At 45.3% G+C, this 15,364-nt stretch overlaps 1 protein-coding gene across 3 annotated transcripts in view; it reads left to right on the top strand.

The window, feature by feature from the left end:
* Window positions 1–15,364, top strand: part of URB1 (URB1 ribosome biogenesis factor) — a 311,203-nt gene that overhangs the window by 265,776 nt on the left and 30,063 nt on the right. For all 3 annotated transcript variants that reach the window (XM_075335040.1, XM_075335039.1, XM_075335038.1), the window contains 6 exons: window positions 3,602–3,704; window positions 11,864–12,024; window positions 12,395–12,506; window positions 13,766–13,872; window positions 14,552–14,695; window positions 15,104–15,213. In XM_075335040.1, the coding sequence (XP_075191155.1) occupies window positions 3,602–3,704; window positions 11,864–12,024; window positions 12,395–12,506; window positions 13,766–13,872; window positions 14,552–14,695; window positions 15,104–15,213 (737 nt within the window). The remainder of the gene's footprint in view (window positions 1–3,601; window positions 3,705–11,863; window positions 12,025–12,394; window positions 12,507–13,765; window positions 13,873–14,551; window positions 14,696–15,103; window positions 15,214–15,364) is intronic.

The following is a 15,364-nucleotide window of genomic DNA, read 5'->3' as shown; positions in this document are numbered from 1 at the left end:
CAATATGGCAAAATTCAGCATTTTTATACTGGTATTCCCTAAAAGAAAAGATAAAACAGCAGGTAATAAATTAGCCACATACTAAAATGAACAAACACTGAAAATAACGTACATCTCACAACAATATACAATACTGGGAAATTTCAAAACTTTACAATAAACAACACTGTATCCATAAAGAAAAGAAAAGCCTTTCATAGTAGAAACGACTGAGACATGATTAAATGACAGCTGTGACTAGGCGACTAACTGGCAAAAAAATATATGAATGGTTTAGAAATAATCGTAAAAACAGAAAAGGTGATAGAGTCACAAAATAAAAATATATTGTTCAAATAAATCGCCATTAAAAACAAAACAACACAAATTATATCGCGCATCCCATAAAATTTAATATTCCCTATTCAGGTATAAACAGCAAACTAAAAATGTGAAACCCTGAACTCTAAGGGTTAAACCAAACTTACGTCACTATTGGAGAGAGACACATTCCATTCTTACTTCTTAAAGTGAGAGAGGAAGAGGGAAAAAAAACTCATCCTTTGTTATAACAAAGACATAGCAGGGAACACATCCATTACCCATGTACATTGAATGCATTATACATTTTTCCTAATTCCTTTTTACAAATGGATTTGATACATTTTGACATCAGTAGGGGTAAGTCGTTTACAATTTTTGTTTTAAATTAACTAACATAATACAAAGATATATATATTTACCTTCCTCTATTTTATTTTATGATATAATGCTGCAGGACTTTTAAAATACCAATTAATTTTATGTGAACAGATCTATTTCCACATCATTTCTGTAAAAATTTCACTTACTTATCTTTGACTTGCACTTATGGGATAACTGAGTAAACAAATATACTATTTATGCTTATTCAAATGTGTTAGTCATATATACCAGAGAACACCTCCCACCGGGGATGGGTGGAGAGCTTTGAACAAAGAGCCATTGCGAGGGGTGTGGCTTATGAGGTGTACTGCCATCAGTGGGTGTAGCAAGACGGCTGCCACAGGAAGTTCCAGGCACCTGACTTCCGGGTGCAGCATCCATGTTGTGACTCCCTGGGTGTACTGGGAGTGGCTGGAACTACGTAGTAAACCAGGGATACTTTAGTGCCTGTAAATTTGCATTCCAGCATACAAAGGAGAGATATGATTAGCACCAGATATAATGACTTCTAGGGAAGAACAATAAGGCACCGCTAGAGAAAAACATTTAGTGATTCTACAAACAGCAACAGACAGTGAATGAGGTCTTTGTTCTTCATTATAAACTCACTACAGATTAATCTGAACTTCAATACATGGGTTGCAGCCTGCCATCTAGTGGTAGTCCAACGATATTACACAACTTTTTTGCAATCTTTTATATTTTTTCCGTTTTTTGTAACTAGGGCGACAGCGTTCTCAGCTCCTACTAAAAACAACATATTTATCTTTTGAACAGAGTATACAGTGCTTAATTGGATCGGCCGTTCCAATGGAGTCCTTTCTCGTCTCGTCCGCGTTTGTAACACACTGACAGTGACTCGCGTCTAATACGCATGAGAATCCGCTAACTCCAGCACCCTTACCTCAACTAAAGTGAGTTCCTTTCCTGCCTCGTTATGAAGACCTACCTGCTCATAACAGTGGCTCGCGTTTAATACGCAGAGGAATACGCTAAATCCACTTTAAGTTAACAGAACCCTTCCCGCCTCGTTTATTATCTATCCAACACTCAATATTCAATATTCAACATTTAATATTTAATATTCAATATTTAATATTTAATATCTGATGTTTAATATCTAACAAACAGTGGCTGTGTCCGCAACACAGGGGAATCGCTAGTTCTCATACTTCTGTTCAAAAACAAACAAGTTAAAAAAACTGAAAAATGCATGAACCCGTTAATTTCTCTCAAATCCAAACTAAAATAACACTTGTTTTTCTTTCAAATCATTACAACTTAATGTACTATACAAAGACTGCGGAGCTGTGTAACTTGATCTCCGCTCTGCCTCAAGCAGCTGGTGGACATATAGCCCCCACCTTTTTGCTTCCTCTGAGTGTAAGAATGTAAGGATGTGCTCCCCCCTCTCGCATTCCTTGTTCTCAATAGAAAGACTGTCAGGGATATCCCTGGGCTTAACCAGACCCCCCTTCTCCCTTTGTTCACAGCGAAGAAGAAAAAAAAAAACTACAGGCAATTAACTCTCCGAGAACCAAACAGAGAAATCACAAGCTTGATTAACCATACACTTATATACAAATAAACAGCTACTCAAGAAAACACCCCATTTCTAATTACAGACAGCCGGATACTTTACAACCTACCCCTAGCCCCTATGGGAGCTGGGTCCTTCTAGCCCACCGGCGGGTGACAGTCACACCGTTAGGTCTCCGGTGCACTACCATTCTCCGGACTAGTGACCACCCACTTTCGCCAGGTGTCTCTCGATCCACAGGTAAAACAGCACACACAATGTATATGATGGTTACCTGCGAAATGAAGGGTGATCAATCCTATCAAGCGACACCTGGATACTTGTGGAGTAGCCCCCAGACGTCCGGAAAATGGAAGCTCTGACTCACCCTTTACGGTAGTCCCATCTGGGTCGCCAGTTGTCAAGGTCAGAATGACGATGATGATGAGACTCAAAGGATCTCTTGATATCCGGCTGCTGCTTCTAATTAAAATGTCATGGGTGCACACGAGAATGAAAAATAACTGCACAGCAAGTCAGTTACATCTATCTCCATGACCGGCTCTTAACCAAGTGTGTTCTTTATTGTTTGAAAGAGACTCTAGACCGAGCAGTAAGGGGGTGTAAACAAAAGTTTTAGTCCAATCAAGTATCGTAGGTCAGGGCTTCATGACGTAGAGAGATCTGCATATGCCCCTTGGATTGGTCAATCCAAGGCTTCAGGAATTTCATTGTCCATCTGTCTTGGGTGTAAACCAGGAAATGGTGGCCATCTTGCTATACATATATATATATATCCTAGTATATACTGAGGTTAAGGAAAATACACTGAATATGCAATATACATATATACATGTTAGTAAGAAACAAAAGCATTCACAAATATGTGAGTTAGTTCACATCTACTGAACTATATAACTGAGTCTATGAAATGGCTGAATTAAGTATTTTTGGATACTCAATTCTTTATCCTCAACAAGATTGTGAGCCCCAATGGGGACAGTGTTGATCACATCTATGAAGCGCTGTGAAATTAATGGTGCTTTAGAAGTGAATAAGATATATAAAACATAGGCACATGTGGCATTGTTGCGTCTGATCCATCAAAAAACTAAAATTATTCCATAAGTTAAATGCTGTAAGATAAACAAAAGCTCAGATATTTATTCTTTATCATCTCACATCCCTGAAAAAAAATGTAAACATTGTCACCATTTTGGGGCACATTCAATGGAAAGAAACTACATTTATGTTTTTCGGCAATCATCCCATTCTAGGTGCCGGCTTTCTGTCTGTTCCCTTTGAGCTTTGTCCATGTGACTCAAGAAAGTATTTGCTTGTTTAATTTCTCTATAATTATTAAAACTTTTTTTTTTTGTCCCTTCGAATAATTTTTAGGCCGGGAAGAACGTCCTGTATGAAGACCGGGCAGTACAGGATTTACACGAAATCTATGATCCCTGCTTCTTGCTGCCGCTTTTCAGCGAACTGCTCAGACCAGGTAACCAAGAATCACCATACACATTATCCTATAGGAGAAGACTGATGACCGGCCATGATGGTAGACATCGGCCCCTTCTAGGTCCATGACAAAAAAGTACGTCATGAAGTGGATGCGGGTGTACGTCAGCTGGGGGCCTCCTGTAACCCCCCCCATCTACAGGCTGGACGTCCTAAGAAACCATCATTCACACTATATCCTGTCTCATCTGTGTGAACTATGCAATGAAGTGAAAAGTTTTTTAAAAAAAAAAAAATTAAAGAAAAAAACAAAACACAAATTTGTAGTCCCACCTACCCCTTCCTCTTTTTGCCTTTAGACAAAAAATAATAATAAAACAGGATTAATATTGCCATGACTGTTCTATGGAAATACAACCTTATTTAAAGGGCACTAACCAGCAGGATTTTGCTATATGAGGTAAAGGCAGTGCCATCTTGGCGCTAAGATGCTGAATCCAGGCATACCTGTTATAGAAAGATCGGATGCTTGGTTGCTGAAATATCTTCAATCAAAGTTGCAGAAATGCACTGCACTTTGACAGGTGCAGTGGTGCGGGCCTTTGTGGGTCGGGTCCTCGGTGTAAATTCCTCCTTCTGCGTCCTCTATGGCGTGCCCCCTTTTCTTTATTTAAATATTGAGCCACGCCGTCATTGCTGATGTTGCTTGCGCATGCACATTTCTACTGTAATGCTGTCCTCATTAACGTTGCGCCGGGGACGGCGCATGCGCATATCTCAACCTCCGGTGCCATTTTATCGAAGACACTGAAGGGAAGACTATGAGCTTTAGGGGTGCGTGCGCAGATGTAAAAAAATATATAAATAAATCTGTGCAGGCGCCGATGCTGCTCGTAATCTTTTTCACAGTCTTAAATAAAATGGAGCCAGAGATCACTTCACACATGTGCGGACTGCGGCACCATTTTAATGATGACCTCACCACTGTAGTAATGCGCATTAGCCACCAACAAAAGCAATGGCGGTGCAATATTCAAAGAAAGAAAAGGGGGCAAGCCAGGAGGACGCCGGAGGAGAAATTTACAGCAAGGACCCAACCCACAAAGGCCCGCCCCCTGTGCAGATGTCAATCAAAGTGCAGAGAATTTTTGCAACTTTGATTACAGATATTTCAGCAACCAAGCATCCGATCTTTCTACAACAGGTACGCCTGGATTCAGCATCCTAGTGCCTGTATGGCACTGCCTTTACCTCAAATAGCAAAATCCTGGTGGGTGGATCCCTTTAACCCATTCGGTTTACGACAGGAAGGGGGAAAAAAAAAAACTTAAAACTCCCAAAAAATTTTTTTGCCATACATCCACCTCAAAATGCAATAAAAAGCTATCAGAATATTGCAAATCCCCTTCCGAAAACATCAATGAAAAATATAGTTCTCCAGGTGCAAAAAAAAAAAAACGGGGTAAAAAAAAAATTATAGAACTCATAAATTGTAATTTTCTTTGTCGCTCCATTGGGAGACCCAGACAATTGGGTGTATAGCTATTGCCTCTGGAGGCCACACAAAGTATTACACTTAAAAGTGTAAGGCCCCTCCCCTTCTGGCTATACACCCCCAGTGGGATCACTGGCTCACCAGTTTTGTGCTTTGTGCGAAGGAGGCAACACATCCACGCATAGCTCCACTTTTTAGTCAGCAGCAGCTGCTGACTATGTCGGATGGAAGAAAAGAGGACACATATAGTGTCCCCAGCATGCTCCCTTCTCACCCCACTGTATGTCGGAGGTGTTTGTAAGGTTGAGGTACCCATTGCGGGTACGGCGGCAGGAGCCCACATGCTGATTCCTTCCCCATCCCTTTTTACAGGGCTCTGGGTGAAGTGGGATTTACCGGTCTCCAGGCACTGAGACCGTGCTCCATCTACAGCCCCTGGAGAAGATGCTGGATGGAGCGGAGTACATCAGGGACATGGCCCTGCTTCCTCAAGGTACTCTGTGTCCCCGTGCATTTGGCGCTCACACCGCAGCATGCTGGGTGTTGTAGTGCGCCGGGGGACATTAGCGCTGCGGCGCCTGTGCCATGGCCTCATTCAGCTTCGCTGAAGCAGGCTCACTTATGGGAATTGGTCGCGCCGGCCGCTGGGACTGCGGCGCGGCTGGCACTTGTAGTGCGCCGGGGACTTCAGCGCGGCCTGCGCTTTTACGGCGGCCGCGCTGATAACTAGAGTCCCCGGCTTTTGCGGCCTGCTTCCGTTCGTTCCCGCCCCCAGACCTGCCAGTCAGGAGAGGGGCGGGACGCTGGCCACTTCCAGGAATCGGTCGCGCCGGCCGCTGGCAGCGGCGCGGCTGGCACTTGTGGTGCGCCGGGGACTTCAGCGCGGCCCGCGCTTTTACGGCGGCCGCGCTGATAACTAGAGTCCCCGGCTTTTGCGGCCTGCTTCCGTTCGTTCCCGCCCCCAGACCTGCCAGTCAGGAGAGGGGCGGGACGCTGGCCACTTCTATGAATCGGTCGCGCCGGCCGCTGGGACTGCGGCGCGGCTGGCACTTGTGGTGCGCCGGGGACTTCAGCGCGGCCCGCGCTTTTACGGCGGCCGCGCTGTTAACTCGAGTCCCCGGCTTCTGGGCCTAGTCTCCCTTCGTTACCGCCCACAGCCCTGACAGTCAGGGTAGGGGCGTGACGCTGTATAGAGCAGCGCTGAGAGCTGGAGTATGTTTTGCATACTCCACCCCTCTCACTGTGTGCACTGTGAATCCGGATTCCCGCACTTTCTCAGGCACGCCCACGGCTTCCTTCTCTACAAGGACGCCGGCAGCCATTAGTGTCAGTTTCTGTACGATACAGAGACAAGTGTGGAAGACCCTGGCATTCTGATAGTCACACAATCGCTGCAACAGGCGTTAAGCAGCACCTGTGGTGCTAACCCCACTAGTGCAGAGTGCACTTATAGATATGCTTGTACTATATACATTGCACTGTTTGGTCGCACGTTGTATATACCCTCCTGGATTATGCGGAGGAGTTATCAGCATATTCTCTGTGTAAAACAAAGGTGCAGAACCACATGTTTTTCTATACAGCTGGTACAGCATGTACGGCTATACGGCCGGCAGGTTACATAGACTCCCATTGTATGCACTAATGGCCAGGGGATGAGGACGGTGTCTGCAGTATTTACTGACAGTTTTTCTGAGACTATGGCTATGATACTAGAAGCCTAGCAGTCCGGACATGTCTCTCACAATATGGGCACTGTTGAATCATTGATCCATGGCCCCCCTCAGTGTGAATAACTAACAGCTCCGGGAATGTCACACGCATCCCAGAGTCACGGCTCTGCACGGACGTCAGTCCCAGACAGCCTAAGCGGGCTCGCTATGAGCGGCCTCGGTTTCATCAGGGTCCTAACAGAAGGACTCGCTGTGTAATGAGGCGGAAGTAGCGGCTCAGGATTCTGATCCTGACACCGCTCTCAATCTGGATACACCTGATTGTGACGCCATAGTAAATAATCTTATAGCGTCCATCTATAGAATGTGGGTTATTTCTCACAGCTCCTCCAGTGGAGGAGTCAGCTTCACGTATTTTTCTGGACCACTCTGCCTTCAGAGAGGCAGTCCAGGAACACCACGCTTATCCAGATATGCGCTTCTCCAAACGGCTTAGGATACACGTTATCCCTGTCCCCTGACTTGGTCAAGGACTGGACCCAATGTCCCGAGCGGCATCCTCCAATCTCCAGGCTTGTAGCTAGATCCATAGTTGCAGTGGGAGATGGAACTGCAAACTCAAAGATGCCACTGACAGACAGATGGATCTCTGGTCGAAAGCCATCTATGAGGCTGTCGGCGCACCGTTGGCTCCGGCATTCTCTCCCTTGGGGCACTCCAAGCTATTTCAGCTTGTCTTACACAGATTGACACGGTTACACGTACATCTGTGCCGCAGGTGGCATCCTTAACCTCTCAAATGTCTGCATTTGTTTCTTACGCGGTTCAGGTTGTCCTGGACTCTGCGAACCGTGCGGCGGTAGCCTCCGCTACTCCGTGTTTTTAAGCAGAGCCTGGTCTGCTCGTTAAGTGAATGGAAGGCAGATTCGGCTTCCAAAAAAGGTTGCCTAACCAGTTGCCTTTTCCTGCTGACCGACTGTTTGGTGAGCGTTGGATGTAACCATTAAACAGTCCAGGGGTAAGGATTCATCCTTTCCTCAGCCCGGACACAACAAACCCCAACAGAGCAAGAGGCAGTCGGGGTTTTCGGCCTTTTCGAGGCTCGGGCAGGTCCCATTTTTCCTCGTCCAATGTGGACTCAAAAGGATCAGAGGAGCTAAGATTCTTAGCGGGCTCAGTCTCGCCCAAAAAAGCGACAGTCTGAAAACCCGCTTCCAAGGCGGCTTCCTCATGACTTGCGGCCTCGGTCGGTAGCAGGCTCTCCCGCCTTGGCGATATTTAGCTGCCATAGGTCAATGACCATTGAGTGTGAGACATTCTGTCTCACGGGTACAGGATAGAGCTCACTTCTCGTCCTCCAACTCGATTCTTCAGAATTTCTCCACCTCCCGGCCGGGCCGCTGCTCTTCTGCAAACAGGGTGCACTCTATAGGCAGAAAGAGTGATGACCCCCGTTCCTCTTCAGGAACAAGGTCACGGTTTTTACCCCAAATTCTTTGCGGTACCTATAACAACGGGCCGTTCCGTCCCGTTCTGGATCTAAAAATGCTCAAGCTCGTGGACACCAGGCAGTTCCGGATGGAATCCCTCCGCCATGTCATCGCCTCAAGGTCCCAAGGATATTTCCTAGCATCATTGGGCATCAAGGATGCTTATCCACACGTGCCGATTGATCCAGAGCACTAGCGTTTCTACGCTTCGTTATAGGAGACGAACACCTTCTGTTCGTAGCTCTACCTTCCGGCTAGCGACAGTCCAACTGGTCTTCGCCAAGGTCAGGGCAGCAGTAGTCACAGTCCTGCACTCTCAGGGTCACTCTGTGGTCCCGTATTTAGACGATCTACTTGTCAAGGCACTCTCTTAGGAAACATGCCAACACTGCCCGAACGTTGCGCTGGAGTCTCTCTAGAGTTTTGGGTGGATCATCAACTTTTTAAAGTCAGATCCGACCCCGACCCTATCGATAACATATCTAGGCATAGAGTTTCTTACTCTCTCAGCGATAGTGAAGCTTCCGCTAGACAAACAGCATTCACTACGGGCTGCAAGCTCTTCTTTAAGAACCAGTCGCACACATTGAGACGCCTCATGCACTTCCTACGTAAGATGGTAGCAATGGAGGCAGTTCCTTTCGCGCAGTTTTACTGCGTCCACTACAATGGGACATTCTCCGCCAATGGGACGAGGAGTCGACGTCCCTCAACAGGGTCGTCGTTCTTTCTCAGGCGGCCAAGGAATCTCTACGATGGTGGCTTCTTCTCACCTCTTGGTCAAAAAGAAGGTCCTTCCTATCCCCATCTGGGCGATAGTTACGACAGACGCGAGTCTATCAGGGTGGGGAGCAGTTTTTCTCCACTACAGCGCTCAGGGTACGTGGACTCAGCAGGAGTCCACCCTTCAGATCAATGTTCTTGAACACAGAGCAGTGTATCTTGCCCTACAACCCTTCCAACAGCGGCTGGAAAGCAAGCATATCCGACTTCAGTCGGACAGCTCCACAGCGGTGGCATACATCAACCACCAAGGAAGAACGCGCAACCGGCAAGCCTTCCAGGAAGTCCGGCAGGTTCTGATGTGGGTGGAAGACACGGCATCCACCATATCCACATTTCACATCCCAAGTGTGGAAACTAGGAAGCTGACTTCCTAAGTCGCTGAGGTGTGGCCGAAAGAGTATGGTCTCCTCACCCGGACGGGTTTCAGGAGATCTGGCGCCGCTGACAGAGGCCGGACGTCGATCTAATGGCGTCACGGCACAACAACAATGTGCCAGCTTCATGGCACGGTTTCCACAATCATCGAGCTCTGGCGGCAAACGCCTTAGTTCAGCATTGGTCGCAGTTCCAGCTACCTTAGGTGCCACCTCTGGCATTGTTGCCCAGAGTACTGCGCTACATCAAGACCGACTGCGGCCGCGCCATCCTCGTCGCTACAAATTGGCCGAGGATGTTGTGGTACTCAGTTCTGTGGTGCCTCACGGTAGGCTAACCGGGGGCACTACCAGACCAATCAGACTGGCTGTCTCAAGGGCCATTCTTCCATTTGAATTCTACGGCCCTCAACCGGATGGTGTGGCATTGAGTCCTGGAACCTAGTGTCGTCAGGATTACCTCAGGACGTGGTTGCCACCATGAGACAGGCTAGCATACCAACGTCCGCCAAGATTGACCACAGGACGTGGAAGATGTTCTTATCTCGGTGCTCGGCGCAGGGTGTTTCTCCCTGGCCGGTTGCATCGTCTATGTTTCCTTCCTTCCTGCAATCTAGGTAGGAAAATGGGTTGTCGCTCAGTTCCCTTTAGGGACAAGTCTCAGCGCTATCTGTATTTTTTCAGAAACGACGACTTCCTCAGGTACGCACGTTCCTACGGGGAGTTTGTCTTCTCAGCACTCCGTACAAGCGGCCGTTAGAGCCCTGAGATCTGAACAAGGTTCTAATTGCTCTCCAGATGCCGCCTTTCGAGCCTTTGAAGGATGTCTCCCTTCCCGTTTTTCACGGGAAGTGGCCTTCTAGTAACGGTCTCGTCTCTTAGGAGAGTTTCCGAGCTAGCAACGCTCTCATACAAACTCCCTTCCTGGTCCTTCACCAGGACAGGGTAGTTCTGCGTCCGGTTCCGGAATTTCTCCCTAAGGTGGTATCCCATTTTCATATCAATCAGGATATCACCTCACCTTCTTTGTGTCCTCGTCCAGTCCATCAATTTCAGAAAGATTTGCATCTGTTGGTTCTGGTGAGAGCACTCAGGTTCTACTTCCCGCATGGCGCTCCTGCGCCACCCGGATGCACTCTTTGTCCTTGTCGCTGGTCGGCGTAAACAGTCGCAAGCTTCCAAATCCACCCTGGCTCGGGGGATCGAGGAACCAATTCTTGAAACCTACAGTTCTACTGGGCTTCTGGTTCTCTCAAGACGGAAGGCCCATTCTACCAGAGCCGTGGGTGCATCCTGGGCATTACGGCACCAGGCTACGGCTCAGCAGGTGTGTCAGGCACCCACCTGGTCGAGTCTACTTACTTTTACCAAGCATTATCAGATGCATACCTACGCTTCGGCAGACGCCAGCCTAGGTAGATAAGTCATTCAGGCGGCGGTTGGCCACCTGTAGGAGAGGGCCGTTTGACGGCCCTATCATGAGGTATTCTTTTACCCACCCAGGGATTGCTTTTGGACATCCCAATTGTCTGGGTCTCCCAATGGAGCGACAAAGAAGAAGGGAATTTTGTTTACTTACCGTAAATTCCTTTTCTTCTAGCTCCAATTGGGAGACCCAGCACCCGCCCTGTTTTCTCTGGGTTTTTCTGTTTTTTCGGGTACACATGTTGTTCATGTGGTATGGTTCAGTTCTCCGATGTTTCCTCGGATTGAATTGGTCTTTAAACCAGTTATTGGCTTTCCTCCTTCTTGCTTTGGCACTAAAACTGGTGAGCCAGTGATCCCACTGGGGGTGTATAGCCAGAAGGGGAGGGGCCTTACACTTTTAAGTGTAATACTTTGTGTGGCCTCCAGAGGCAATAGCTATACACCCAATTGTCTGGGTCTCCCAATTGGAGCTAGAAGAAAAGGAATTTACGGTAAGTAAACAAAATTCCCTTCTTTTTTAAGTTTTAAAATAGTCACTAAAATGATGGTAGAAAAAGCCTTTACAAGTTTAGTATTGCCGTCATTGTACTCATCTAATCGTAAAAATAAAAACCCTAAAATGAATGTCAGAATTGAATTGGATTTTTTTTCACCATATTTCAGTATATTAAATAGTAAAATAAACGGTGTCACTCAAAACTACAACTACTGCTCCATCTGCAAAAAAAATGAGCGCTCCTATTGGTATATAAACGATAAAAAATTTTAAAATTTGACTTTTTGGGAGAAGAAAAGGAAAAAAACGAAAATGAAAAAATCTAAAATCAGCCGCGTCCTTAAGTGAATAAATCCTGTCTGGCAAACATTGGTAATTCAGGGACCCCCCCAAAAATCATTTATTGTAAATTAAATAATCACGCCCGTCTGTCGGTGACTGTGTCGCTCTTCTGCAGAACTCGTGGTGGACTGTGTGAAGTTTGTGGAAATGAACGCCCTGGGGTTCACATTCGCTGCACTCAGTAGTTACGATTATAGCACAAGGGCGGCCGCCTATCACATCCTGGGCTGCTTTGTGTCTCACATGGAAGGGGCACGCTTCAGAGATAAGAAGCAGGTAAGGACTCTAAACTGTCACACATGCTTTCTTTATGGGAATCTCCATCTTTTATCAATGTCTCACTTTGTGCTGATTTCATAATATATCTTTATAATATTCTAAGCCCTGTTTCCTGATGCAAAGCCACAAATCTTCTGCATAGCCGTAGGTCACCACTAGAGGGAGCCTACTGCATGTTATATATTGTACTCAGTATGCAGTTGCCTCTTTAGCTCCCTCTACTGTCAGCTTTTTTTTTTTTTTTTTTTACTGCTATGTATTTTCAGGATATGTGGCGTTTTATGTAAAAAGTTATCAGTTAATTTTTAGCCATTGGAGCAGACATAATATAGACATGATTCGATGTAACACGGTTTTTCCTTTCCAGCTGCAGTGTCTGCTAGACGTGGTAAAGAACGGAATCAGAAAGGAGAATATCAGGCTGGCATTCACACTGAGTCTTTATGGCGCTCGCGCTGCTCAGATCATCCTCAGACCAGGTTATTATGATTTATGCTGGAAATAGTGACATACAGTGTTTCTGGAGCTGCCGCCATAGAAAACCGAAGCATTGATATATACAAGAGCTAAAAAGTTCAGTATTTGCTCATACAGAACTGGAGCCATCATTCTATAAAGCGGTCATAAATATATGGGTAATTAGGAAGCATAAAGTACTGATATAAGCTGGCCATAGACATTAGATAGCTGTTTGTAGAACAATCTCCCAACTCCCTCTAAAACTGGAACGTTTACTACTGTGTTCTCTGAAAGAGCAGCTACCAGACATCACTCAGGGGCTTATCTCCCAAAGAACATCCTTTGTGAGGTGGACCCGTGGAAGCCTAATCAATAGGCGAAACGGCCGTCGTCCGTAGCAGGAGCTGACATACAAGTTGCCTCCAGCTTTTTACCTTGCACCTGTTTGAAGAAAGTTTCCAGCACAGCGAAGGAGTGCGGTCCTCTTTTCTTACCTTATCATCCTTGGATCTTGCTTTGTGACGCGCACCCCGCTTTAGATGTGGACCACCGGCATGTGAAACCCCGGGCACATGCGGTACCGCAGGTGACAAGCAGTAGTGCACAACCACTCTTTATTTGTGCTCCATAGATATTAGCTGGTTAATCGGTCCGGCCATGTTCATTTTGGCTTTAGTGAGATTTGGGTGTCTTTAGTGATGAAAGCTCTGACTCTTTACGAAAAGGAAACTGATTTTGGCCCAAGTGTGGCTCTCCACTGCCTCACTATTTTGCCAGTTCTGCGAGACTTCCTGCTAGTGAGCTTTGAGATACCACTATATGCGGACGAGGCTGAGAGACTGCAGCATGTAAGTCTCTTACTTTAAGCTGACAGTCATTTTATAAGAGGTAATGTAAGATGGGTCATAGTATTTTATGCATCAGCAGCTGCCGGAGGATGGCAGCAGTAGCTAAGGTAAATCCTGCAGACTTCTGTTTGTGTGGTCTGACTGCTGCCATCTTAATACATTATCTAATAAGAGACTCAGATTAACCCTTTACAAGCAGCTGTCCTCCTCTTGTAGAGTTCACCCTTTAGAAACAGTTGTGTTCTCCTCATACAGATTAAGCCTTCAGAAGCAGTTATGTCCTCTTCCTTTATCTGGTATCCATTTTGCACAGGGACCTTTTATTACATGTCTGATTATATAACAATATTCAGTGTGAAGTAATTAGGCCGTGGGTTGAAGATTCTTTTATATTTTACATATAATAGTTTTTCCTTTTTTTAAAAAAACAGAAGAACATATGTACATCCGGACAACCAGGTTCCTGTTATCTCATGAGTACTTGGACCTGAAGAAAGTCCCAGATTTCTACAGACTGTTCTATAGCTCTGACATCGAGGTAAGTTCCATGGTATTATTTTTTTAATTAATTTCCTATTTAGTTAACCCATTACTTGCCAAATTAGCAATTTTCATTTTTTTTTTTTATATTAAACGACAGATTTTTAATGATTTGGGTCTTAATGAATCAGAGACATCATTTGCCAAATTATAATGAATAATTATTAAATTAATTATTTATTGTTATTATTAATAATAATAATAAAAATAATAATAATTAATTATTAAATCTTAGTTGCTAGAAGCAAAAGATTAGGCGTCCCAAAAAAAGGACATTGGTAGATAATAGGTTAAATGCAGTTGTTCCCTGTTATCAGCCATTTTAGCCTGGGGAGAGACTGACTAGTGTTTTTCAGTTAGATTATTGAAAACTTTATGCACAAGTGAATGTTTATCGTTCATCACCTTGTCATTGATAATATGTATTTTAATAGCACTCGAAGCTGCTGCTACAGAGCACCAAATCCGTATAAGATAACACAATAGCTACCCGCGGCCACCACTAGAGGGAGCTCAGGAGCACACTGCATACTGTGCTGCTATTGCTGGCATTGAAAAAATAGCAGACAACTGGCTCCCTCTAGTGGTCAAGACTAATATTAATACATTTAATAAAAATGCTTTATGTCTTAAGGTTAGAATTTATTTTTTTCATTTTTTTTTATGTTACATGACAGCATAAGGTGGAGCGTGAATGGATTCTCTCATTATTAAGTGATGGAATGAGGGACAAGAATTGCTACGAGCTGTATGATTACCAGAAGATTTTCGTGGTCATCATGTGTTATTACAACAGTCCCCTGTGTGATGAGACGTCCCAGGTAATATTACCTTCTCAGATATTTTACAAAACCTACTGGTCTGGGAATATCGAGGTGATTAATGTAAGTCCACATTGGAAGGGTGCTCAGAGGAAAGTCAGTTTTTCAGGACTAGTCCTAGGAATGGACTTTTTTTGTTTGCACATTCACAGATCGTTTGCAGTGTGGCATTAACACTGGAAGTCCCAGAGAGGGGTCATTTAACATTTCTACCATTGAAACCCTATGGAGCACGAAATTCCTGGGACTTCTAGTGTTAAAGGGGTTGTACCAGATCACAGGCATAATCGGGCAGTATCATGCACACGTCCCGGCAGGTGTTGGGGGACGTAACGGCCGCATGTCCCTTTTTAATTGCTTTTAATGATAATTTGTATGCCCTGATTTATCAAATGTTTCCTCTTACAGACTCTCATCTTGGATGTGTTCATGAAAGCCTCTAAAATCCCCAAAGCCGCGTATGAACTGATCAGAGATCACAGCCTTCTAACCTGGATACAGAACATGCTGGGAAAGTGGTATGTTTTTGGGACTTTTGAACCCCCCAATTCTCTAGTTTCAGGCTGCAGTAATGGATTGTGAATAGTCTGTATGTGGAGCTGCATGTCCTGAGCCCAGTGGGCATCCCCTCGGAAGCATCGTCCCTCTACCCACCCCCAGTTCAATACT

Source organism: Anomaloglossus baeobatrachus, chromosome 2, assembly GCF_048569485.1.
Source record: "Anomaloglossus baeobatrachus isolate aAnoBae1 chromosome 2, aAnoBae1.hap1, whole genome shotgun sequence".
NCBI classification, from domain to species: domain Eukaryota; kingdom Metazoa; phylum Chordata; class Amphibia; order Anura; family Aromobatidae; genus Anomaloglossus; species Anomaloglossus baeobatrachus.
The sequence above is the reverse complement of the archived record's forward strand: the minus strand, read 5'-3'. Positions and strand labels throughout refer to the sequence as shown.